Here is a 25,255-nt window from a genome sequence, read left to right as displayed (position 1 = left end):
GAAGAGTTCATTTTTTATTATAGAATCTTTCAAGACAGATTCTGACACTCAACTAAGCTAAATTAGACAGATTCATAAGGTTATATTAAGTTGGTAGGCACTTTTTCTTCATTCACTGCATTAAACATATGCATTTTCAGCAGATTGAACGAATCATGTTCATTGTGTATTATAGATAATTCAAACATAGGTGAAGAAACATCAGCTTCACCACTATAACTGCACAAGATTGGCACAAGAAACAGTAAGCTATTGCATTGTATAGCCAAATACTAGATTTTTCACATACAATTAGATAATGAAACTTGACTTAATGTGTTGTCTGCAACAGTTATTATTCATATCTCCATGCACGTCCAAAATTTAATCTCTTCATTTCATCTTCTATGATTGACGATTATCTTGGAATAGTAATACCAATCTGAGTGCATGGGAGTTATAGCAGGCTGCCCAAAAGGGTGTGCCTTAACATATAAAGGGACATCATCAGCAGCTGCCAGACCATCCAAGTAGAGACTCTGGTCGCCATTTGGACCTCAACAGATTTAATTATATATTTCAGTATTCCATTAATTCATTGGAACTATTCCAAGTCTTAACCGGAAAATCTATTCCAAGACTCACCTAAAGAATTATCGTTGACATTGTAGGCCTTGTATTCTGTAGGTGAGGTGTGTGGCTGCAAGAAATTAAGCATAAAGAATAACCTTTGAAGTTAATGAAATCGTACTTGAAAAGTTTGCAAATGGTAATTGTGTTTTTTACAGGATTTAACAGGGCTTTGTCAGACTGATCATCAATTAGCAATGTGTTTGACGGAGAATATTCATCCTGTGTTGCAGAAAGGTAGACCAATTTCTATCCCTCAATTTGCTCAATTCCCTAAAAACACAATTACCATTTATCCCTCAATTTGCTCAATTCCCTAAAAAATATGGGCTTTCCTTTCTTCTCCAAGTAACTGAATCCAGAATCAGTACATTCATTTTGATCCTGATCAGGTAAAAAAGAGAAAAGCATTTTCATTTCTTGTGAATTCACACTCCTTTTTTTAAAAAAAGAACTTTCATGCTAGCAAACAAAATCTTGCTTCTCAATCCACTTGTTAAACAGTCCAGGGCGCTGTTGAAGTACCATCTTCACATTTAACATAAGAAAACACGAGCAGATCCAAGCATTCATTAATAATCAGATGAAATTGCAGGGAAAGAAAAAACAGAAGTAAAATGGCTTCAATAATTAAACTCAACTCTCTTGCGGATGACAATATTCCCACTTCAAATCTTTCAAGACAAAATTTCATTAACTCTTCACAATAAGGCTTCTTGTACACTGAATGAGGGAAAAAATACGAAAGGAAGGACAGCCACATGTAATTAAGTGCTAACAATCAATTACTAATAACAGCAATTATGCGAAAAAAGGGGAAAAAATAGAAGAAGAAAGTCCAAAGTCCTTACCAATGTAGCTTCCATAAGCAGCATCAGGAAGACGATGTTATATTGGAACTTCAGTTTTGTTTTTCTTGCAGATTCTATGGCATAGCAACCCTCCAACGCCAAGAACAAGAAGTTTCTTTCTCCCCTTGGTAGGAACAGAGCAATTCCGATCTCTATCATCTTGCAAACCTCCATAACAGAGTTTCTGTTTGGAGAAGTTACTCGACCCAGCCATTTTGTTGTCTTCAAACGGTATGCAGGCTTTTCCCCAGGTTTGTTTGCTTATTTATCTACATGAAAATCCAAATCTTTCCAACTTCTGCCATTAATCATCATGAATCTAACTGTTGTCTTTCCCAGTTCCATGCATGAAGGAATAAACGCCTTAATTGGCAACAGTTCCATTACTTAGTGTGTTTTCATCTACAGTCTTTTCCAGTCTTTCTGAGGCATATGCTCTTCTGATTATAAACCCATTTTAATTTCTGATCAAGTAATAATTATTATCTAGACAACCTATTAAAATGATCCCTTCTCCCAAAATTTAGAAGAAGGTAAGCATTGAAATTAAAAATGATTTGAGGGTCAATTTTTTAAAAAAATGTAATTTTTTGTTATGGGAGATGGACTGAAAGTGAAATAGATTGGAAGTGAAATGAGTGAAAATATTATGAGAGATGGGTTAGAAGTGAAGTCAAATCAAATAGTTTGATTTGTGCTAAAAGTTTTCATCATATTTTAGACAAAAAAAAATCTAATTTTCTAACTTTTAATTTAAACATCTTTGATTGTCTTAAAAAATAAATAAATAAAAAATTTTATATTATAATAACTAATAAATTTAAATGCAATAATAATGGATTTGAAAATAATAAATGTATATATATTTTTAACTTGAGAACTACGTTTAAGTAATTATAAAAAATTTAAAATAAATGAAAATCATATATACATATTATTAAACATAGATCATATTTTTATTTTATATAAAATTATTATGATTTCAAGTAATTAAAAAAATTAAATATTTTACTATTTGATTATTATTTTATTTGAGAATGTGGGAATTTAATTTTTATATAATTATTAAAATATTTAAAAATTTATGTTTGGGAGAATTTTCTAGTTAGTATTAAATTACTATCACTAGATAAATGTCCCAAGAATTAAACATCCATCAGCATCCGATCCCAATCACGGCAATAGATCCACTCGACTCTTGATCTTGATCATTCTCAAACATTTAAACGTTCCTGTACACGTGGCAAAAACCCAAGATAACAACGTCGCATGCAGAAACTTCCAGACCCGCCACTGCAAATTCCTTTCCAGCACTTTCCAGTATCTGCAGTCTAAACTCGAACAATATCCACTTTCTAGTATCTACTTTCACTTGCTTTATATAAAACCTGAGCTCTTTACCAAACTCTTAATCAAACAGAAAAAAAAGAAAAATTGGGACAGGACAAGAAGTGAAGTTAAAAATGAAACCAATCGACGGAAAAAATGAAGACAAGAAAGCCCCCGTGGTGATCCGAGCTGTTAACCGCGACGAAGAGGGTCGAAAGAAAATTGAAAGGACAGAAGTGCCATCTCGAAACATAGACACCATCAAGTACGTAGAGCGGAAGTTGGAGGACAAAGGGGTGCAACGGATGGAGCGACACCCGGCTAATGGGATTGGGATTGGCCGACCGCCTTCGAAGTCCGGTCATGGAGGGAAGTACACTTGGGAAGGACCTAATGACTTGGCGGAGAACGAGCTGATGCCGGTGCCTCCCGCTGTTGATAAGAAGGATCCTAACTACGTGGATGAGGAGGAAGAAGAGAGGATTTTGAGCGGTGAAAACAGCGACGTTGCTGGGTTTGTGGTTGGTGAATTGGAGGTGGCTAAGGCTGCTGAAGATCGAGAAGGGGTGGCTAGAGTTGAGGTTGATCCTCGCTTGAAGGCTAACTAATTGATATGATGCTTTTTTATATGAACCTGTTTGTCGTTTGATTGCTAGCTTTTTCTGTGGCTCTTTCTTCTTTGGGAACAAGAATTTGTACGACTAGTGAACATGATGCTAGGAAGCAACTCTTACGAGTTCCCTGGATTGTAACAAAGAATAATATACAAGTAAATTTAACTTAACCCTTGTGTTAATTTGAAGCCCTTCTTATTGCGGAACTATTAAAAGTGTTTATAACAATTTTACTACGAATATAATACGAAATTGATACTGAAAATGAAATTATTTAAAATTAATATAAATCAAATGAGTTTGAAAAAAAAATGTATTTTGTTTTTAGTTTATTTATACAAATTATGATCATTTTTTTTATTTTTTGTATTTTATGTGTATTCCAAACAGATCAACTCTATATCTTTTATCCTTCAAGCAATCATGAACCTAAGACCTCAACTCAGAACCACCACCTTTTTCCACTTCCGGCAAGCAGCGAACCACACGCGGTCTCCTACGAATTTCGTGACACTCATCTCCTTTGTGAAGAGACCATCGAGATTGAGGCAAACATCTTTTTTTCTTGCTCATCACCTTTGTAAGAGCTGTTGGAGACGACATCGTAAATGGGGCCATTTGATTGAAAGTTATATGGGTTTTGATGGGTAGTTGACATTGAATTGGCAAGTTTCTTGCTAAGGTGTCAAATCCATTGAAGGTTAGATGGGTGTGGCAAACCAGGAACAAAAGGATAACAGTGAAGAACAAGTTCTAGGCGCTGCCACGAGGCACCCAAAACCAAAACAATCTACTTTACTCTCCTTTTCTTTGGATTAATTTCAGATTTTTAGTTAAAAGAGGCTTAATTTTGCTTTCATCTTTTGTGGGCTCAGCTTCTGTGGCCTGACTTGACCCTAACGGCCCAATCCAAGAATACCAGTTACCTCATTTTGATCAGATCCGGCTAGCTGAGTTTTGTAATAGACCCTTGTTCCTATTTTTGACTTTGAATTCCCTAATTAATTCAGATTTTTTTTTGGGGCTTATCTTGCAGTTGGATGGTATCTCAATTTTCTTAATGAACAAACTAAACAGAGGCAGCCGTTGCGTCTTAAAGTTTGCCTGTTTTGGGTGTGTCGGCTGAAAGCTGTTAAGAAAGCAAAATTTGATCAAACACTTGGATTACGTTCTCTGTTTTCATAACTGCAACTGATCTGATATGACAATCCATTTCCGAAAATGGGGTGGAAGCAGTGAGACAGTGGACAAACTAAACTCAATTCACTGAAATTGCTCATCATCCATTTTTTCATTTGGAAAATCAAAAAACACAATTTCAAACTCTCAAGTCTCATCAAACCATGTAGTATTTCATGATCTCAACTAAGATACATAACTGAAACCAAGCCTAGTTGAAATGGAAACTACTCAAATTTCCTTGACGTTTCAATCAGGTCGCTCAGATTGTACATTGCTAAGCAATATTTTACCAGATTCTTAGCTTTTCTAACACCAGATTGAGAGATTTGGACAGATTAATAGGAGTAGTGCTTGAATTGCAAGGACTGGTTGGCTGTCATATCGACCAAACATGTGTTCCAATTGTTGTTGATGTTTTCAAAGCAGCTACATAGTCATACACTAGGCTAAAGGCTTATTAGTAAAGAGCAAGAAAAAGGGTACTCGTACATGGGTGGATGACAGCACTGGATGCCATAGAATCAAACCTTTGTTTGGTTACAACGATAACCTTTTATTGCAGTTTTTTTTCTTCACCAGCTAAAAAGGATGTCTCAACTTTTTGTATGTCACTATCTTAATTTTGTGTTATTATGTTCTTATGCGGTTTGTATTTAGTGTAAAGTACCTTTCTGAGGAGGCAAAACGTGGTTCATGCAATTTGATTAAATTACCATCAAGCTAATAACCAATAATTTTCATTTAATTCCAATCAAATGAGTCTTTTAGTTTCCCTGATCATTTAGGTTAATCATTCCAGTTCAATTCCTTTATTGGGTACGTTGAAAGCAGTGACAGATTTATACTTGAAAGGAGCTTTGTGAGGTTTATTTTAATTTTTTAGGAAGAAGAAATTGTAGATACTATGATATGAATATCAGATTTGATGAATATCATCTTTTAAAATGACTGAATGAATCAACTGAATCATATTTTGGGATCAGGTTTAGTTTAGCTTTAAGCTTGGCATAAATTTGCATTAATTTCTTTCACTTCTTGAACCAGCTAGTGGAATTTTCTTTTCTTGTTTGAGAGAAAATTAAGTAATTATGTTCAGATCAGCCAGAAGTAATGATGAAGAGGGAAACCAGAAACTCATTATGATTTAACTATAAGAGGAAACAGCAAGGGGAAGTTAGCCAGCAGTTTTGCACGTTCATGAACATTGAAGTTGGACCCATATCTCTCTTTCTCTCTCACCCACACATTAAAATGATCATCCAGGTAATTCCATCTGTCATTTGGAGCTTCTCTGGCTTTGTTGAAAGATTAGAGAAATGATTAAACGTCAAAGTAACAGAAAGATTTCATTCTCAATAAACAACGTTTGATCACGCATAATCACAATGTTCATCAGCCAAGGAAGATGATTTTTTAACCATATATGGAGTTATTGGTAACTTACAACCTTTTCTTCTCCAGGAATATGATCTGTAATGTACCGTAGATGTATGACACATCTACATAAAATCGTGAAGCTAAGGACAAAATCTAAATTCTATGACTTGGAAGAAGTATTTAAAGCATCTTGGGTTTGCTGTCACTTGTGGGAAACACAAGGCCTTTGCTTGAGTTGAACCCGCTTTGAATATCTATGTAATTGGAGACTCTAATGAACAGAAAAACCAAATAACTAAAAAGAGACTTTCAAAAACTAAATTTAGCTTATAACTTTCCGAAAAAATAGTTGTTTTTGAAAGAAATAAACATGAAAAATTCAATGTTATTATTATTTTTTTGAAAAATTGAATGTTTTTAATGATATTAGTTTTTTTTTTTTCACAAAAAGGGCCATAATCTAAAGATTAAAAAAAAATCGTAATTGCTGAAATTTAAATTTAAACCTATTAAATAATATTTTTTAAAAGAAATTGTATAAACTAACTAAATTAACTTTGGATTCAATGATATTAGCTTTTTTCTTTTAACTTTTGCACCTTAGAACAGATAAACACATCATATGAGGATATGTCCATTTCCAAACATAGAGATCCTTAGGCAATTAATCTAAAATTCTTCTTGCAATAGTTTTATTTATTTATTTATTTTTTAATTATATTAAGAAGATAAAATCTTAATACAAGTAAGAGAGAGAGGGGAGATCTGACTTGAAACCAGACCCTTGATGTCCCTTGAAACACTTTTAACCACTAAACGTTTGCAATAATTTTTATTTTATTTTCTATGAAATGAGATCTTTCTACGCTCTAAAAATGGTGCGACAATACTATTCATCATCCATATTAAAGGGGCCTTAATATTAGTTGAGGTGCATGCAAAAATATTTACCACAAAATCAAATTATACTCTATTTTCATTTAATGTGGACAAAAAGGAGGAATTAAATTTGCAAAAAGGTGTGGTATTTAGTTCAAACATATAAGGCACATATTGCCATCAGTTCCATGAATTAAAGGCACATGCACCTTGCAGCCCACCTTCCACCTTTCCCCAATAACACTTATTTGCCAAACAACAGAACTTGTTTGGTTTTTTCTTTCACTTTCTTCCATTTTAATGTTTTTAATTAAAATTTTATATTGAAAGAGAAATACCCATAAAAATATTATTAATTATAGTGAGATATGGAGAAGGGCAAAATCATTGTGGACACACATCACACAATCTTTGACAACAAAGAAATGTGGAGAATTTGTGCCATTAAAAAGAAAAAGAAAAGGAAATAGAATAACCATTGTGCCATTCTTTTGTATTAATGTACTCCAAAATAATGGAATACATTCTTTATTTTTTGCTTTTGTTGAATTAATTACACAATGAAATAAACAATTAAAAAAGAGAAAATTTTAATAGAAACTATTACTCCCTCTATGTCATTTTCTTTGTTCATCTTTTTTTTTTTGGAATATCTTAAAATTATGTCCTTTTTTTTTAATATCTAAAACTCTTATTTTTTATATTTTAAATTTTTTTTATATATATTTTTTTACTTTTTAACAATAAAAATCATGAAACTTTAATTTTATAAAAAAAAATTAATATTAAATATATTAAAATCAAAATTTTTTTCTTAAACTCCATGAAAATCAATGCATGACAAATATTTTGGGACGGAGGAAGTATTATTTTTCTGGTGTCATTGAAATACTAAAGTTATTGTCCAATTCATTTTTAGGAAATCCATTTTTAATAACATAATGGATATTTCAAAGGAAAAAATAATAGTCACAATCTGAGCATGGACAATATATAGTCACATTAATCTATGGTTAAAGATTCCAAATTTTGAACATTATTAAATAATGAGATATAAATAATTATCCTGTTGATATTTTTTTTATTGGTAATTTAATCCAGACCACTACTAAGAGTAGGTGATGATTAAGAAAGATTATTGGATCCTTACTCAAGATAAATATGCAAATTAATTACCTTGGTTTTATTAAATACATCACTTTAAGCACTATTCATTTATTACATTTATTACATATGTGAATAGAGGGGCTATAAGTCAAAGTTAAAAAAAAAAATAAAACAAGCATAAATTTCATAATAAATACTGGTTAAGGCAATATTTAAAGAAAAAAAATATTAATTAACATATTGTTTCCTCTTGAATTTAATGAAGACAATGTATTAAAATTTTTTTTGTTAAATAATAGTTTAATTATACTTAATCAGTACTCATAAGTATTCGGATTTTTTTTTCACATTAACTCTATTATTTTCTATTAAGTTGCATTTATTCGTTTTTAAGTTTTTTCATATATCCGAAGGATTAACTTGTCATATCATGTTTATTTGGATACGTACCAAAATTTTAAAAAATAAAATTTAATTATCAATAATAAAATAAATATTTAAGAATTCAATTAAGTTATTTAATTATCAATAATAAAACTTAATCATCAATATCAATTAATAAAAATAAATATTTAAAAATTTAATTGATTATAATAAAATAATAAAAATTTCAATGATTATTAAATTTTTGTTCGAAAACATTTTTTATCCTTTAACTTTCTTTAACAAAAAAAAAATTGGCAATGATTTGTGAAATTAGAACATATGTTTCAGAACTAAAAATTAATTCATGGATATCCAGCCAAATTTTGACTGCTTGTTAAAAAGATAATTTTGTTGGTTCCTAAGTTTATATATATATAATCAAACCATATAACCTTTGTTTACTAGGAGACAAATTAGGTAATGGACATTCTTTTATTTACAATAATTAACCTTTTTTTTTTTGTTTGCATATATGAAAGGAAGTTTTTGACGGTTTTACTAAATGGCTTCTGCTTTGCTCACCGTATGCTTTTTCTTTAAGAAAAAATATATATGAGGTGAAGTTATCTCATCCTTAAGAATAGAGCATATTAAAAGTTTCAGTTAGAATTTTATATGGTAATTTATATGTTTGTATTTATTTAATTTGTATTAAATATTTGTAAAATATAAAAATTATTATGTCATAATTTATGTCGAAATATTAAATATTAAATATATTTTTTATTTTTACAAAATTTATATGTGATAACTTTTACAAAAATTTTAAATTACATCATTTTTATATAATATTTAATTATATTATCATATCATATTTAAAATTATTAAGTGATGATTTTTGAAATAATCAAATGCCAATTTTTTACTTTTCTTTTTAATAATTAATAAGGTAAACAATCCAATCAATTTATGAACATAATAAGATATATCTTATAGAAAAAGTTTCAAGTTGAGACAAGGCAATTAATAAGTAGTAGTAGTGCTTTATTTTAACATATTTTTTATTATTTAAAAATTATGAAAATGATCTTTAAAACTAGATAAAATTTTCCAAATATTAAAAAAATTCTAAAAATAAAAATCAAAGGTAATATTGACTTTAGAATTGTGGGACAAAGGTAATAACGAATGTAAGATAATTAACAACATAGAATTTGACTTTATTGCTAACTTAAAAAAAAAATTTTTATTTAATCAATGGCCATTTTCAAGGTATTTTAACGCTTAAATTAAAATATAAACATATTTTGGGAGACTCCAAAATTTTTTAAAATTTAGCTTTGCACATACACAATACAAAAGTAATAGACAACGGCCGACTCAAATACGGTGAGTGACAAACACCTAGTGTTCATACTAATTATTAATATCTTGGATTTTCTTAAATAAAAATTAGAAAAAAAACATAGTGCATATCTGTGGAATTTTTTCCTTTCAAATATATCAATATTATGATATCTCACCCTCACATTTCCAATCCCTTTGCAAGGGCATCTAGCTCTAAACTCTTTGGCATAATCCTTACCATTCAGCTAATAGACCACATCAAATTTGGGTCATACTTGAAAGTTTAAAAGATATTTCTTACAAGGTGGTGTTATAATAATTTTTTTTTTTAATTTGGTTTTTTCTACCAAAATTGTTGGAAATAATGTCTATAATTAGTGAAATTTTTAAATAAAATCTCTGGTTTTTCTAACAAGTGTTTTAGGTGAGCATGATTGAAAGTTTTCCACATACTTAAGATCAACTCTAAGGAATTTCATTCACCAATTGCTAGTTTGTCAATTAGTTCCCATATCATATTCTAAATACATGACAAAGTATAAAAAAAAACCCATAATCTTTATTACAATGATGTTAATTTAATCTTTGAAATATATATATTTTAACAAAGAATGACTTCTCACCTTTCCATAAATTTGGACCTTTGACTTGACCTAATAAGTTGCTAGCGGTTTATATATCATTTCAAGAATGAGTATAAGTTACAAATTAATAATTGATGAGGGATTGATATACAAGTTAACAAATGTAGAAAATCATAGGGAGTGGTATAATAAATAAGTTAATAAATATAAAATCGGATTAAGTTCTAATATCAAATTGATAATCTAATTTATGGATGGGTTTAATTTTACCTCGCAATAACAAAACTTTGCATAGATCAAAATTAGCATGCATGCATATAATTGTACATGCAACAAAGATTCATTGGATATTTTTGTTTTGGGAAATTTGTATTCATGAAAACGACATGGAATTTGGAGTTAACATGGTAATGGTAGTTTCTTATAATAACAAATCTATTTTAACAGTTGCAGAAAAGCCTATTTTTTACTGCATTTGTTACCTAGATAGTGAATCTGGTCAAAAGCATATTTTGACGGTACGTTCAATTATCTTGGCTAGTTCTTGAAGGAAAATATTTTAGCATATTCATACATAATGATATCAAATTATAAACCCAACATTTAACCTTGTATAATTTTTTGAGAAATTATTAAATACAATTGACAGTAGAGATTTTTAATTCCTTAAACAAGATTAAGATGGTGACCTATATCCCTTATATATTTAAAACAATTAATTTAGAAAATAAATAAGACATATGTTATCATTTAAATATTACTTATAGAGTTAAACAAATTTTACTATCAGTTTATCAAGTAATTTTTTTAATTTTTTTATACAAAATGGATTGCAGTTTAGGATAGGAAAAAAAGTTACGGATGCTAAAATTTCAATTTTAGATTTATTAGATATCATAGTTTAAAAATTATTATGTAAATCAGCTGAATTAATCTATAAATTTAAACTTTATCTAATTTAATTAAATGCTACTATATATTCAATTGGTATATTTACTATCACAAAAGATCCAATGGTTTCACCTTGAAATCCCACTAATGAGAAAAAAATATATCAATCTATTTGCTTATTTAAATATTTTTAATTGTTACTTTTGTATATATTTTTTATTTTTTGAAAAGATAAAAATATTTTTTGATATACCAAAAAAAAATAAAAATGTAATTTTGACATATAACAATATGTATATTTGAATTGATATACTATTTTAATCAAATTATTCTATATTTTACTTTAATTTTGTCATTTTCAATTATTGTTAATCAAATACTGTTTATTAACAATTTAAAAATCAGTCCAATTAATTCATACAAATATTCTTAAATTTATATGTTAATAATTTCAAATTACGATATCTTTATATTAAAAAGAAAATGATGTTTACCAATACCCAAACTAATGACCTTCACTCTTTTTTTTTAATGGTTGTTGATACGCAATTAGTAGTGAGAATGATTCTTTGCATTTAAAACTCTTTCTTTCATCTAATATGCAAGGTTATTGTCACACCATTGTCTTAGACATACTTATTTTGTGATTGAATGAAAGTCATTTCTCTCACTATTGTTCTAATTAACATAACTCAAACTTCTTGGATTTTTATGATCACCACCAAATTAAGCTCATCCTCTCAATGTTTTGGGAATCAAATGTTGGTATCAATAATATTCATGCTCTCTAATCTCAAGCCCTAATTAATAAGAATATTGTTAGAAGGCAGGAAAGAAACTGGTAAATTATTTTTTATATATAAAAAAATTAAAATAAATAATTATTTAATTTTTCAAATTAAGATAAATTATATGCCATGCATTGCAAGAATACAAGCATTTAAATTTAATGTCAATGCGATCTCATATTAAATAAAAGGATCAATTGCCTTTACAAGAAATTACTAATTGTAAATAGTTTGTAAATTAGGCATAAAATCAGGACATTTTAATTGGTTATCAAGTATCAAGCACCCTCTTAGTATAAAACTTCGAGCATATAGCACGATTTTTATTGAACTGTCTTTTTCTAAAATAAAATATTTTAATAAATTTTACTATAATATTTTTTGTGTAGATGAATGATACTGTTTACGTCTCAAAATATGTCTTATATTGATTTTTACAGAGTTTAAAATTTTTATTATTATTTTAATGTATTTAATATTAAATTTTAACTTTTTTATAAAATTAAAGTTACATGATTTTTAATATAAAAAAATTAAAAAAATCATAAAAATAATTTTAAAATATATAAAAATAAGAATTTTAGATATTAAAAAAAAAAACATAATTTTGAGAAAAAAAAATGATGGACAAATAAAATGGTACAGAGAGAGTATGTTATGACAACTAAGCATATGACAATGTCATTATTAATTGTAATAGAGTAAAACTTTATTGATAAAAGAATTAAAAAAAAAACTTTAGAATAAAAATTTAATAATTATTTAAGTTTTTAATATTTTATTATAATTAATTAAATTTTAAAATTTTTATTACAAATGAATTAAACTTTTAAATATTTATTTTATTAAATTGAATATTTAGTTTTACTTTAATTAAATTTTTTATTAAATGAAAATTGATATTTAATAAAAATTTTATTGATAAAAATAAATATTTGAAATTTTAATTAATTATAATAAAATAATAAAAATTTAAATAATTATTGAATTTCTATTTTCAAATTTTTTTTATCCTCTAATCAAATTTAATCAACAAAAAAAAAACGAGTTTTAGAAACTCAAACTTTAAAACTAAGAGTTCAAAATCAAAACGTCAAAAGATACACTACAAGAGAGAGAGCCGTCGCAAAACACTTCAACATATACATTTTCTTAAGCTTAAAGCTTATAATAATAGGACTCTATAATAATTAAATTAAGCTTTTCCTCCCAATAATTAATTAAAGCATATGATAAGAGGACTCTATAATAATTAAATTAAGCTTTTCCTTCCAATAATTAGTAGCCATTTAAATTTTATTAAATTTTTAATATGATATGATTAAATTTATTATACTTCTAATAAAATTTAAATAATAATTTTAATAAAATTTTCATTAAAATATTTTTTTAACCTCAATTACAAAAATTTTTTTAATTATAATTATAATAATTGTACCTTTCATGGCACAAATGTATAACGTACCCCCGATACCCCTCTGATTTTGGTAAACAAATAGGGAGAAATTTGTAACTTTAATTTAAAGGCATTAATTAAAAAAAAAAAAAAACATTTATAAAGGCGTTGCGAACAAGAAGCATCTGACCTATCTGTCACATAGATTTAGACCACACAAAGGGCATTCCCAATCCCATCAAATATGCAAAGCTTGGACCAAGGCCGCTCAAGTCTCTTCTCTCTTACTTTTATTTTTTAGAAGAGCAAAAAAGGATTTTTTTTTTTATTTGCCCTCTACACTCCAAATAAATAGGACATATAAAAAGGTTGTGAATTTGTTATATACTTTATATATATATATGTATAAAAGGTATTTATGATAATTTACATATTTATACTGTATTAATATTATGTTAAATATGAATAAGATATAAATTATATTATATTATAATTATATAATTTTTTTTTATTTTAATAAATTTATATATAATTTTTATTAAAACTTTCAATCATGTTATTATTTTTTATATTATTTTTATGTCATATTACTTTATTAAATTTAAAATTATTCGATATAATAATATATCTCAAATAATTTTATTTAAATTTAAAATTTTTAAAAATATATTCTTTTCTACGCATTCAAAATTGTCTTATACTGTTAGTAAATAAATAAATAAATAAATAAATATATATATATATATAAAACTCATGAGTTAAATCACCGACAAAATGCAAGGTGTCGATAAAGCTTTTTCAAGCTTAATAATTTACCAGAGATTATTAGGTAAAAATATATGAAAAATATTTAAATAAAATTTTTTGGGAAAAAATCGTAAAATTTTTTATTAAAAATATTAAAAATAATAAATTATAAATTAAAAAAATATTTCATAAATTAAATACATAAAATTTAAAACAGTTAAATAAATTTTAATATATTTTTTTAAATAAATATTTTTAATAAAAACATTGATAAAATTATTATTATTAAATATATAAAGATCAAAATTAAATTATAAATAATTTTTATATTAAAATTTATCATTTTTTAATTTAATATTTTCATTAAAACTTTTATTAAATTAATTTTAAAAAATACCTTCACAAATTTCAACTATATAAGTTAAGTCTAAAATGTATATCCAAGTCGTCGGTAAATGACATCATCAACCGGTGAAAACCGACGGATATTGAATAAAAAATTCCACCATTGTTTTGTCTTCTTTTGTACTGTTCGCACATTTGTAGTTGGAAAGCAAAACCAGTGTTGTAAATTAAAAAAAGAAAAAGAATAGAGAGAGAACAAATGTTATTGTAAAAATGGAAATAAGAAAGACAAAAAAAAAAAAAAAACACAATAACCAGACAAGACGGTGCTTATATAAGACATTGTTTTGTCTCTCATTTTCTTCGCTCTAATTTTTTTCCTCATTCTTGAACTTGTTTGTTCAAGTGTTCTGCTTCTGCTTCTGCTTCTGTTTTTCTTCCAAATAACAGGGGCAGAAATAACGGGGGTTTGAGCCTGTGACTGACATTTTTCCAGCTAGCTCTACCTCCATTGTTTTGCTTGAACCAGAAGCAAATTCATAAAGGAAAAAAAAGAAGGGAAATATTCCATCTCTTTTGTCAAAGAATGTTGTTTATATCTGAGCAGATCTAGTGGGTTGTTTTCAAAACCTGCGTACAATCAACTTTCACTCTTGTTCTTAGCCTCCCATCTGGTCCTCCCCTGTTTATTGCTTCGTTTTTTATACTAGGAAAAAGTTCGGAAATGGATCGGCTTTCTTCGACGACTATTCTTCCTGATACATTCCAGGGGACGAGAGATGATTTCTCCATGCAAATGGAATTGCTTTGGGGTCAGATCAAAGCGCCATTGGTGGTACCATTGTTGAGACTTGCGGTTGTCATTTGTTTGATCATGTCTTTGATGCTTTTCATTGAGAGGGTTTATATGGGCATAGTCATACTGTTGGTCAAGCTCTTTGGTCGAAAACCGGAGAGAAGGTACAAATGGGAACCAATAAAAGATGATGTTGAGTTGGGAAACTCAGCTTATCCCATGGTTTTGGTTCAAATCCCAATGTACAATGAGAGAGAGGTCCTTTTCTTTTCTTTCCTTTTCCTTTTTGTTAACCCAAGATTACAACATTTTTCATTTTTTAAAAGTTCAACGATTAATGCAGGTTTATCAATTGTCAATTGGAGCTGCATGTGGCCTCTCATGGCCGTCTGATCGGATCATTATTCAAGTCCTTGATGATTCAACTGACCCAACAATTAAGGTAAACCTCCCCCCCCCCCCCCCCCCAAAAAAAAAATCAAAATTTAAAAGACAATGAGTTTTGCTGACAAATTTAGTAAGGATTTTAATGATTTGGGTTTCTTTTTTTCTTGCTTTCTTGCATGGAAATAATATTGAAAAAAATGAAGGATTTGGTGGAGTTAGAGTGCCAAAGATGGGCAAGCAAAGGCATCAGCATCAAGTACGAAATAAGAGACAATAGAAATGGCTACAAAGCAGGCGCTCTAAAAGAAGGCATGAAACGCAGCTACGTCAAACAATGTGATTTCGTAGTCATTTTTGACGCTGATTTCCAGCCAGAACCTGATTTCCTTTGGCGTACCATCCCTTTCCTTGTTCACAATCCTGAATTAGCTTTGGTTCAAGCTCGTTGGAAATTCGGTAATGCTGCTTAATCACATGTTACATACTATCAGTACTAGTATTAACAAAGTCATATCCCTCAATTTAGATAAGCTTACCTGTGATATATCACACTGAAAAATCTCTTATCAGGCAAATTTTTTTTTTAAATAAACATGGTTAAAAAGATTATATTTTTGAGAACTGTCGGTGGGTCTATTAGCGTATGGGTTAATGGTTAGGTGGGTCCTTACCCTCGTGGATCTATCGACGGTCCAATCCTTGTTGGCTGAACAGAGATTTGGATACGTGGGTGCTTCACATAAGAAAGCTGAAAAGTAAAGAAAGCTATTTCTGGACGTGTTTTTGTTTTTTTGTTCCATCTTAGTTTGTCGGTCATTGTTTGGAAGCAATGAAAATTCACCTGGAATTTTTCATGATGATGATTATTTTAACTTCCACAATTCTTAATGTTTTTAATTAAACACTTTAATGGGAAATGGATTTTTCTTTTTGATTTTGGGTGATAGAAAAATTGCTGAGGACAGTCTGGTGGGTTAATCTGATAAGTTTTATCTCAGCAAAAAGGAGAACCGAATCAATAAGATGGACCCAAATATGTTGGCTAATTAATTAGAGAGTCACTTTTTAGCTGAAAAAAAGCTGCAGGAGTCCCATAGTATTTACTTGGTTAGGAGGAGGCACTAGATTTTGGGCGGATCTACCCAAGTATCCTTTCCAATAAATGTTGAAAACTGCCCTTGGGAAGGGCATGTTTGGGCTTGAAGAATATCTACAGTGTTAACTTTGTCTTCTACCCAACAACAGCATGTGCAAGCTTGTAAGTGGTGGACCTCCAGCCTTGGTCATTATCCATGTACTAGCCAACGTTTGATTTTAATCGCCCTCTTGATTTCACCATCATGATGTTTTTTATAAGAAATTTTCATTAATGACAGCGAAGATTGTAACATGGCAATGGTTTTCCGGGCTGTTTTTCTTTTTCTACAGTGAATGCTGATGAGTGCTTGATGACAAGAATGCAAGAAATGTCACTGGATTACCATTTCACTGTGGAACAAGAAGTGGGGTCTTCCACCTATGCCTTCTTTGGCTTCAACGGTAATGAGAAATTAAATGGATAGGAAGAGTTGTAGGTATTGAAATTTAAATTCTAGATTTGCTAAATATTATTTGGGATTTGAATTTTAGATATGCTAGATGAGACTTCTTAAAAGATTGTATGAATCAACTGAGTTAAGCTGCAGGTTTTATTAGAAGGAATGGGTTAATTTTTTTCAACCATGATTAAATTTGAAGTCTAATTTTTCTTTTTCCATTGGGTTAAACCTGTACAGGAACTGCTGGAGTGTGGAGAATTGCTGCTTTGAATGAGGCAGGAGGGTGGAAAGATAGAACCACAGTAGAGGATATGGATTTGGCAGTCCGAGCTAGTCTAAAAGGCTGGAAATTCCTTTATCTCGGAAGCCTAAAGGTACTGTCCTGAGTTTTATCGAGCTAGTTTTCTGGATGCATCAGCTGAAGTCGGCTGAAATCACACCCATATCAGCTTTGGTTCACAGTCCGAGACATTGCATTTTTTAATATTCACAATTTTACTGCTTGACTATAGGTTAAAAATGAATTGCCTAGTACCTTGAAGGCTTATCGCTACCAACAGCACCGGTGGTCTTGTGGTCCTGCTAACCTTTTCAGGAAAATGGTGAAGGAGATTATTACAAACAAGGTTAGCTACTTAAACTGATTAATGAATTAAGGAGTTAAAATACTGGCAATTCATTGGCTCACTCTTTATTCCTTCCCCTTTTTGTAAAATTTATTGCAGAAAGTTTCCTCGTGGAAGAAGGTACATGTAATCTACAGCTTCTTCGTGGTCAGAAAGATTGTTGCCCACATTGTTACATTCATCTTTTATTGCGTTGTGTTACCTGCAACTGTTCTTGTACCTGAAGTTGAGGTTGCAAAGTGGGGAGCTGTTTATATTCCTTCTATCATTACCATTCTCAATGCAGTTGGAACTCCAAGGTCTGGTGCTTTTGGATTATGTTTCCATTTATTTCAATGGATTCCCAATATTCATTATTCCCTAGCTTGAAATAGAATTTTGAATTCATCAACGGAAAAATCAAGTTTGATTGAACCGTTCCCTGCTAACATAACACAATTTGATGTGTAAATCAATGTAAAGAAATCAGGTTGCCCTGTTTCTGGAAAAAGATATAAGCCTTATTCACCTGATTAACATTTACTATACATAATTCTCTTTCAGGTCACTTCACTTGTTGGTTTTCTGGATCCTCTTTGAAAATGTCATGTCATTGCATCGGACCAAGGCTACCTTCATTGGCCTGTTAGAGGCTGGTAGAGTAAATGAATGGATTGTCACTGAGAAACTAGGAGATACTCTCAAGGCTAAAGCAGCCACAAAAACACCCAGGAAACCTCGTTTCAGGTTTGGAGAAAGGTAAGGCTATTAAACTGAATCTGCTATTAGAACCTTGACTTGTCATTCAAATAAGACTATAATATACTTTTGTCTAGTATCTAATTTGAAACTCTCATTTTGCGATTAAATGCTTGCAGACTCCACTTGTTAGAGCTTGGTGTCGGAGCTTATCTCTTCTTCTGTGGCTGCTATGATGTTGTGTTCGGGAAAAACCACTACTTCATATATCTTTATGCCCAAGCAATTGCCTTCTTCATCATGGGATTTGGATATGTTGGCACCATTGTCCCCAACTCTTAGCGCAACTCCTAAGGTATTCGTTTGGTGTAATTCTTTTGGCTCCTAAGCAGGTCATTCTCTACTTCAGCAACTGAACATGTGGCGATTATAGGGACATTTTCTCGCAATTTAGTTTTGTATAAAAAGACAGGGTAAAAGACCGGTTATTCTTTCAGGTTGAGTATAAGAATTAGAGTGAATTACTCGAAACAAGTTAGTTTTCTTGTGAATATCCAAGAAATTAAGGAAAATACAGAACAAATGTTGTTATGGTAATGCATCATACACAGAAGATAAGGAGCAAATGAAGGCAGTTTCAGGGTTTGGACCCCAATATAGGAAAGATTTTTAGAGTGAACTGTTTGCAAATTGTGATTTCTTTTCTCTTTTTAGCTCTCTTCTTTCCCTCCTCTTTACCATTCTGTTGTCTTTGAGATTTGTTTGAGAAGGAATAAAATAATGGGAAAAGAGTAATTTTCATAGTTGATTCTCCATTTATCTGTGTCTGTTTGTCTAACCCTCTCTCACTTCGTGGAAGCATAATCCAGAGAAAATGCTGCCATAGATAGAGCAATCAGGTGTTGAACTTCTATCCATTTGATCAAAGAGGCTATGAAAAATAATAGAATGCATTATTTTTGCTAAATCAAATGTCAAAAAACTACTCAGCCTACAATTTTCAGGTTTTTCACTGTTTGCTGTAACAAGTAATGGCCTCTTTCAGCTCAACTCAAACTAACATTCCAATGTAAGCGTCAGGTGTGATGTCAGGCTGAGAGCAGTTGATATCAAAACCAGATGAAAATTTGGTGTATCCAAGTGGCTTTCCTCAAGGGCCAACAAAGTCCAAGTTGCCAACCAGTCACATTTATCACGTTACATTAATGATTCGATAAATTGGACAGAATGAATTTATAACCTCAACAATACTGGCTATAAATCTCGGTTGTACCATGCCAGCTTTTCTCTGGTTACATCATGAAACTTATCACCGACTTTGCTTTCCACAGATGCCCTGGAAAGACATTAGGATCTTGATTATTAACCAGAAACAGAAACACGATCACATCCTGTTGACACTTGACGGAACCTGTGGAATTTGATCACCATGGAGACCAGGAACTACAGCTTTCTAACAGAATTACGCAACTTTTCAATTGAGGTTCATTTGTTTGGTAGAAAATAATTTTTGAAAAATATTTATATTTCTTGAATTGAAAGAAATTTTTGTTGTTTAGATAAGTTAATGAAAAATATTTTTTATTGTTTGATTGTTTTTTGAATTTTTTTTTCAAAAAATATTAATATAACAATTAAAATATTAAAAATGATCTATTATTAAAATATATTGCAATTATTTATTATAAAACTTATTACTATTAAAAAATAATTATATTTTAATAATAATATTTAATATTAAAATATAATGTTAATATAAAAATTACTTTAAAAAACTATTTATTATTCTTTATATTTTTTATTAATATATTAATATATTAATATATTATATTAATAGTATGTTATTTATTAATAGATTATACTATTATTTATTAATATGAGATTTATTAATATAATATTATTTATTAATATAATAATATTTATTAATATATTATAATATTATTTATTAATATAATAATATTTATTAATATATTATATTAATAGTATATTATTTATTTGTATAATATTATTTATAAGTAAAATTATGTTTTAAAACATTTGTAAATAGTTTTACTCATAAATAATTTTTTTTTGAAAAATATCTTTTTCTTTTTCGGTAAAATAATTTTTAAAATAAAGATCTTATTTTTTATTGATCAACCAATTTTTCACTAAATCAATACTTAAAAATTTAAAAATTATTTTTCAAAAATTATTTTCATGAAACAAACGGAGCCTAAGTTAAAAGGAATGTATGAAACTTATATTCCAGGTAATAAAGACGAAACAGAGTGAGAAATCCTGCCGTCAACAAAGGTAGAAATTGGGCTTTCTTTGATGAAGTAAATGAAGCCTGACAGATTTCTCATGGGCTGACTGATGAAAGAGTTGGGCTGACTTTAACTTGCTCGAACTTGTTGGCCCAACTATTTATAAAGTCGAAATCAGAGCCAGTATGAGCATGCAGTTCCAAAACTCTAACATGGCATAGTGTGTCGCTCTTCTCTCCAAATTCTCCACTTCCCAGAACAAACTGTCTTCACCGGCCAAAACCCAAACCAGAGAAATCCCAACAGCCAACATCAACAACAAAAATGAAAGCTTTATTCATAACCGCGAATGCAACCAACATATTCAAAAGCGTTCAGCTTTTCTCCAACAGGGCCAAACTGAAGCCGCTCAAGACCCCACAAAATCTCATCTTTTATCAAAATCGTCGTTCGTTTCACCATCTGATCTCTTCACTCTCTTCTCTGTTACCTCACCTTCCTTAAAACTCATTTTTTCAAACATTCTCCTGTCTTTATTAGCAGAATCCAAAATGCACAGTGAAGCCCTGGAGGTATATAAAGGTATAAGGAAAGAAGGTATGCAAGCTTCTGTGACTTCTCTTAACTTGTTGCTTGAAACTTTGGCGTCTTTGAATAAGTTTGACAAAACCCTTAATTTGTTTGAGGATATAATTGAGTCTGGTTTTAGACCTACTAAATTTATGTATGGAAAAGCTGTTCAAGCGGCAGGAAAATTAGGGGACTTGAAAAGGGCTAATGAGCTTGTGGATTCCATGAAGAAAAAAGGGGTGAGTCCTAGTTTGTTTATCTATAACGTTTTGATTGGTGGGTTCTGTAAAGAGAAGAGAATTAGGGATGCAGAGAATTTTGATGAGATTCTTGAGAGAAAGTTGGTACCGAGTTCGGTTACGTATCATACTCTTGTTGATGGCTATTGTAAGGTTGAGGAGTTAGAGAAAGTGTTTGATTTAAAAGAGAGGATGGTAAGGGACAATGTGGAGCCTAACCTTGTTACTTTCAATACATTGGTTAGTGGGCTTTGTCGTGCCCATAGGATGGAGGAGGCAAAAGGGGTTTGAAGGAAATGGAAGCACGAGGATTTGCTCCTGATGGGTATACTTGTAGTATACTTTTTGATGGGTTTTTGAGGAGTGGGAATGTTGAAAGTGCATTGGCTTTGTATGAAGAAATGAGTGGGAATGGAGTTGGGATCAATAGATATACATTAAACAATTGGTTGAATCATTTGTCCAAGGAAGGGAATTTTGAAAAAGCGGAAGAGGTTTTGCTGAAAGAAATTGAAAAAGGGTTTGTGCCTAATGAGGTGGTATATAATACCATTGTGAATGGAAATTGTCGGATTGGTGATACGAATAGAGCCATTTCGACAGTTGAGCAGATGGAAGAGTTGGGGTTGAGGCTGGATTTACATTCAATACTTTGATTGACAAATTTTTTGAAATGAAAGAGATGGACAAAGCTGAAGAATGGGTAGAAAGATGAGAGAGAAGGGTGTTTTGCCCAATGTTGAGACATACAACATCCTAATAAATGGTTATGGGAAAATATGCCTATTGGATAGGTGTTTTGCGATGATAGAAGAAATGGGAAAGGGTGGGATTAAGCCAAATGTTGTTAGTTATGGTTCCCTTATAAATTGTTTATGCAAAGATGGAATGCTTCTCGAAGCTGAAATAACCTTTAGGGATATGGTAAGTGGAGGTGTCACGGGTCGAGACTCAAGCTTCGAACTCGCGCGGCTCCGAGACCCGAGCATTCACCCTTCCGACGTTTCAGATCAGCCTTCCGTCACGGTTCACACCCTTGTGAGGTATTGTCCGCTCTGGCCCCCTTGGCCTCACGGTTTTGTCCTACAAAAGGTGCCTCACAAGGCGGAGATGGTGTGAACCCTTTTATATCCCAGTGACCTTCCTATTATGTTCGATGTGGGATTCAAGACTCCTCCTTAGGTCACGCACCCAACCTCGGCCTCACGGTTTTGTCCTACAAAAGGCGCCTCACAAGGCGGAGATGGTGTGAACCCTTTTATACTCCAGTGACCTTCTTATTATGTTCGATGTAGGATTCAGGACTCCTCCTTAGGTCTCGCACCCAACCTCGGCCTCACGGCGGCCTCACGGTTTTGTCCTACAAATGGCGCCTCACAAGGGGGAGATGGTGTGAACCCTTTTATACTCCAGTAACCTTCTTATTATGTTCGATGTAGGATTCAGGACTCCTCCTTAGGTCCGTGACATTCTCCTGCACCCAACCTCGTGACGCCTCGTCACGGAGGCTGGCCACCCTGCCTACCTCCCTCGAGGTGCTTGGCGTGGATCGAACGGTTTAGGGCTGGCTCTGATACCACTTGTCACGGGTCAAGACTCAAGCTCCGAACCCGCGCAGCTCCGGGACCCAGGCATTCACCCTTCCGACGTCCCAGATCAGCTTTCTGCCACGGTTCACACCCTTGTGAGGTATTGTCCGCTCTGACCCCCTTGGCCTCACGGTTTTGTCCTACAAAAGGCGCCTCACAAGGCGGAGATGGTGTGAACCCTTTTATACCCCAGTGACCTTCCTATTATGTTTGATGTGGGATTCAGGACTCTTCCTTAGGTCCGTGACAGAGGGGTGTTGCTAAATGTGCTAATAAATAACACGCTCATTGTTGGTAATTGTGCAGCAGGAAAGTTGAAAGATGCTTTCAGGTTCTTTGATGAAACGGTGAAGCGTGCAACAAAACCAACAATTGTAACGTACAACACACTCATCAATGGGCTATGCAAACAGGGAAGGGTAACTGAAGCTGAAGATTTGCTTCCCCAAATTACAGGAAGTGGGTGTAGTCCTGATGTCATCACCAACACCTTAATATCAGGGTATTCTAATAAGAGAAATGCTCAGAAATGTCTGGAATTGTTTGAAGACTTGAAGAGTTTGGGCATCAAGCCTACTTTAAATACCTATCATAGTCTCATTAGTGGATGCAGTAAGGAAGGAATAGAGCTTGCAGGGATACTGTTTCGTGAAATGGCACAGATGCATTTGATTCCTGATCTACTTGTATATAATTTGCTGATTCACTTGTGTGTGGAGCATGGAGATGTTCAGAATGCATTTGCTTTGCATCAAGAGATGGTAGAACGAGGAATTTGTCCTGATAAAAAGACCTACAATAGCTTGATTCTGGGACACTTTAGAAGGGGAAACTTGTCAGAAATATAGAATCTTGTTAGTGATATGAAGGCCAAGGGATTGGTTCCTAAAGCTGATACCTATAACCTACTCATAAGGGGATATTGTGAACAGAAGGATTTCATTGGAGCATATGTGTGGTATAGAGAAATGTTTGAGAATCATTTCCTTCCACATTTCACTACTTGTAAGGAACTTGAGACCGGCCTAAGAGAGCAGAAGAGGTTGCAAGAGACCCAGAGTATCTGCTCAGAAATGAAGGCTAAAGGGATGGATGATTGGAGCTCTGATGAAAGCCTATCTGCTGTTGCCAGTATGTAATAAGGGAGAGATACCTGTTTAGACCAGGCCCTTTGTGGATCAATTTATTCGCAGTTAGAGAGACAGGTGCTTTGCTTTGCCATCATCTGGATTCAGGGCCCTGTGAAACTGATTTCAATCTTCTTGGTGCTTTGCATAATTTTTCTTCTAAATGACAGAAGGTGGACACCAGATGAGGTCAAAAAGGAAGGCTGGCTAATTGGCCTGCAAAGTCATTGCATGGAAGGAGCACTGAACGAGTGAAGGTTGGGAAGGATGGCTATCTTCTAGTGGTTATTAATCGTCGTAAATGTTTTGCTTGTCAATATTTCCTGTATATAAGCTTCTAACCGGATAATTGGTATTCAAAGAAAGCCGAAGATGTTTCATATGTATAGTTAATCGTCTTCTAACTTATGAGCTTCAGATGGCTGTCTATGAGAGTGCTGCATATTTTTCAATGTTGGAGATATCAAGGTGCATGTACGAAGGAAGTAGTGTATCACTTTGACTCTCTCTTATTAAACTCAAGCATCCATGAAACGTTTTGTACTTTAGTTTCTTCAAAATTTTGAATCAAAATGACCATATTTTGACAAATGACCTTTGTTCATGACCTAAATTATAAATGGAATCAGAATATAATGCAATTTAGAATCCAATTTAATGAAAGATTCACGAATATCATATTAGAGGCAATTACTTCGGCAAGTGTAATCTCAACATTTTGACATATCGACAGCCTCAAAAGCCAGCATTTTTAACTGACGTTTCTTTTTTACCTGAGTGGGGAGAACACCAGACAACCTTGTTCCTCCAACCTCTTTACAATAACCTTATGTCAGGTCACACACCGTGCCCTTGTGGAATGAGGCTCTGCCTCAAGTCTGTGACTAGCTACAACTATGTCTCTGATGACCCAAGTACATTTTTGCTGGTCGCATCCTGATCTTGATCGTTAAGAAACAGTCCCAAAGGCCTATGAACGAAATAGACTAGGAAAACCCCAAGCATGGACCATGGTATCCATTGACAAGCAGACAGCATCTGAAA

General features: G+C 31.6%; 2 protein-coding genes and 2 pseudogenes across 2 annotated transcripts; 3 read left to right on the top strand and 1 right to left on the bottom strand.

Annotated features, from left to right (window-relative positions):
- Positions 1 to 150: 150 nt before the first annotated feature.
- On the bottom strand, positions 151 to 1,938 carry LOC111297810 (uncharacterized; annotated as a pseudogene).
- An 886-nt stretch (positions 1,939 to 2,824) lies between these two features.
- LOC111297023 (plant/protein) lies at positions 2,825 to 3,585 on the top strand. The gene has a single exon (XM_022891554.2). The coding sequence runs from the start codon at positions 2,924 to 2,926 to the stop codon at positions 3,395 to 3,397; it is 474 nt and encodes a 157-aa protein (XP_022747289.2). The 5' UTR covers positions 2,825 to 2,923; the 3' UTR covers positions 3,398 to 3,585.
- Positions 3,586 to 14,777: 11,192 nt separating this feature from the next.
- On the top strand, positions 14,778 to 19,240 carry ATCSLA09 (Nucleotide-diphospho-sugar transferases superfamily protein). Its single transcript, XM_022891116.2, has 9 exons — positions 14,778 to 15,466; positions 15,552 to 15,650; positions 15,799 to 16,051; positions 17,024 to 17,134; positions 17,371 to 17,507; positions 17,646 to 17,759; positions 17,859 to 18,058; positions 18,303 to 18,497; positions 18,617 to 19,240. Exons 1-9 carry the CDS (start codon positions 15,137 to 15,139, stop codon positions 18,777 to 18,779), a joined length of 1,602 nt encoding a protein of 533 aa, XP_022746851.2. The 5' UTR covers positions 14,778 to 15,136; the 3' UTR covers positions 18,780 to 19,240.
- A 626-nt stretch (positions 19,241 to 19,866) lies between these two features.
- On the top strand, positions 19,867 to 24,852 carry LOC111297809 (uncharacterized; annotated as a pseudogene).
- The last annotated feature ends 403 nt before the right edge of the window (positions 24,853 to 25,255 follow it).

Source organism: Durio zibethinus, chromosome 12, assembly GCF_047325235.1.
Source record: "Durio zibethinus cultivar Kanyao isolate XHJ-2024 chromosome 12, ASM4732523v1, whole genome shotgun sequence".
In the NCBI taxonomy this organism is placed as follows: domain Eukaryota; kingdom Viridiplantae; phylum Streptophyta; class Magnoliopsida; order Malvales; family Malvaceae; genus Durio; species Durio zibethinus.
This window is presented reverse-complemented; position numbering and strand designations above follow the sequence as displayed.

Excerpts from the sequence above, each read along its gene's own strand:
- ATCSLA09 (XM_022891116.2), top strand. The coding sequence starts at position 15,137 with ATGGATCGGCTTTCTTCGACGACTATTCTTCCTGATACATTCCAGGGG. Across the intron at positions 15,651-15,798 it reads CAACTGACCCAACAATTAAG|GATTTGGTGGAGTTAGAGTG; the intron begins GTAAACCTCCCC and ends AAAAAAATGAAG. Across the intron at positions 17,508-17,645 it reads TTTATCTCGGAAGCCTAAAG|GTTAAAAATGAATTGCCTAG; the intron begins GTACTGTCCTGA and ends GCTTGACTATAG.
- LOC111297023 (XM_022891554.2), top strand. The coding sequence starts at position 2,924 with ATGAAACCAATCGACGGAAAAAATGAAGACAAGAAAGCCCCCGTGGTG.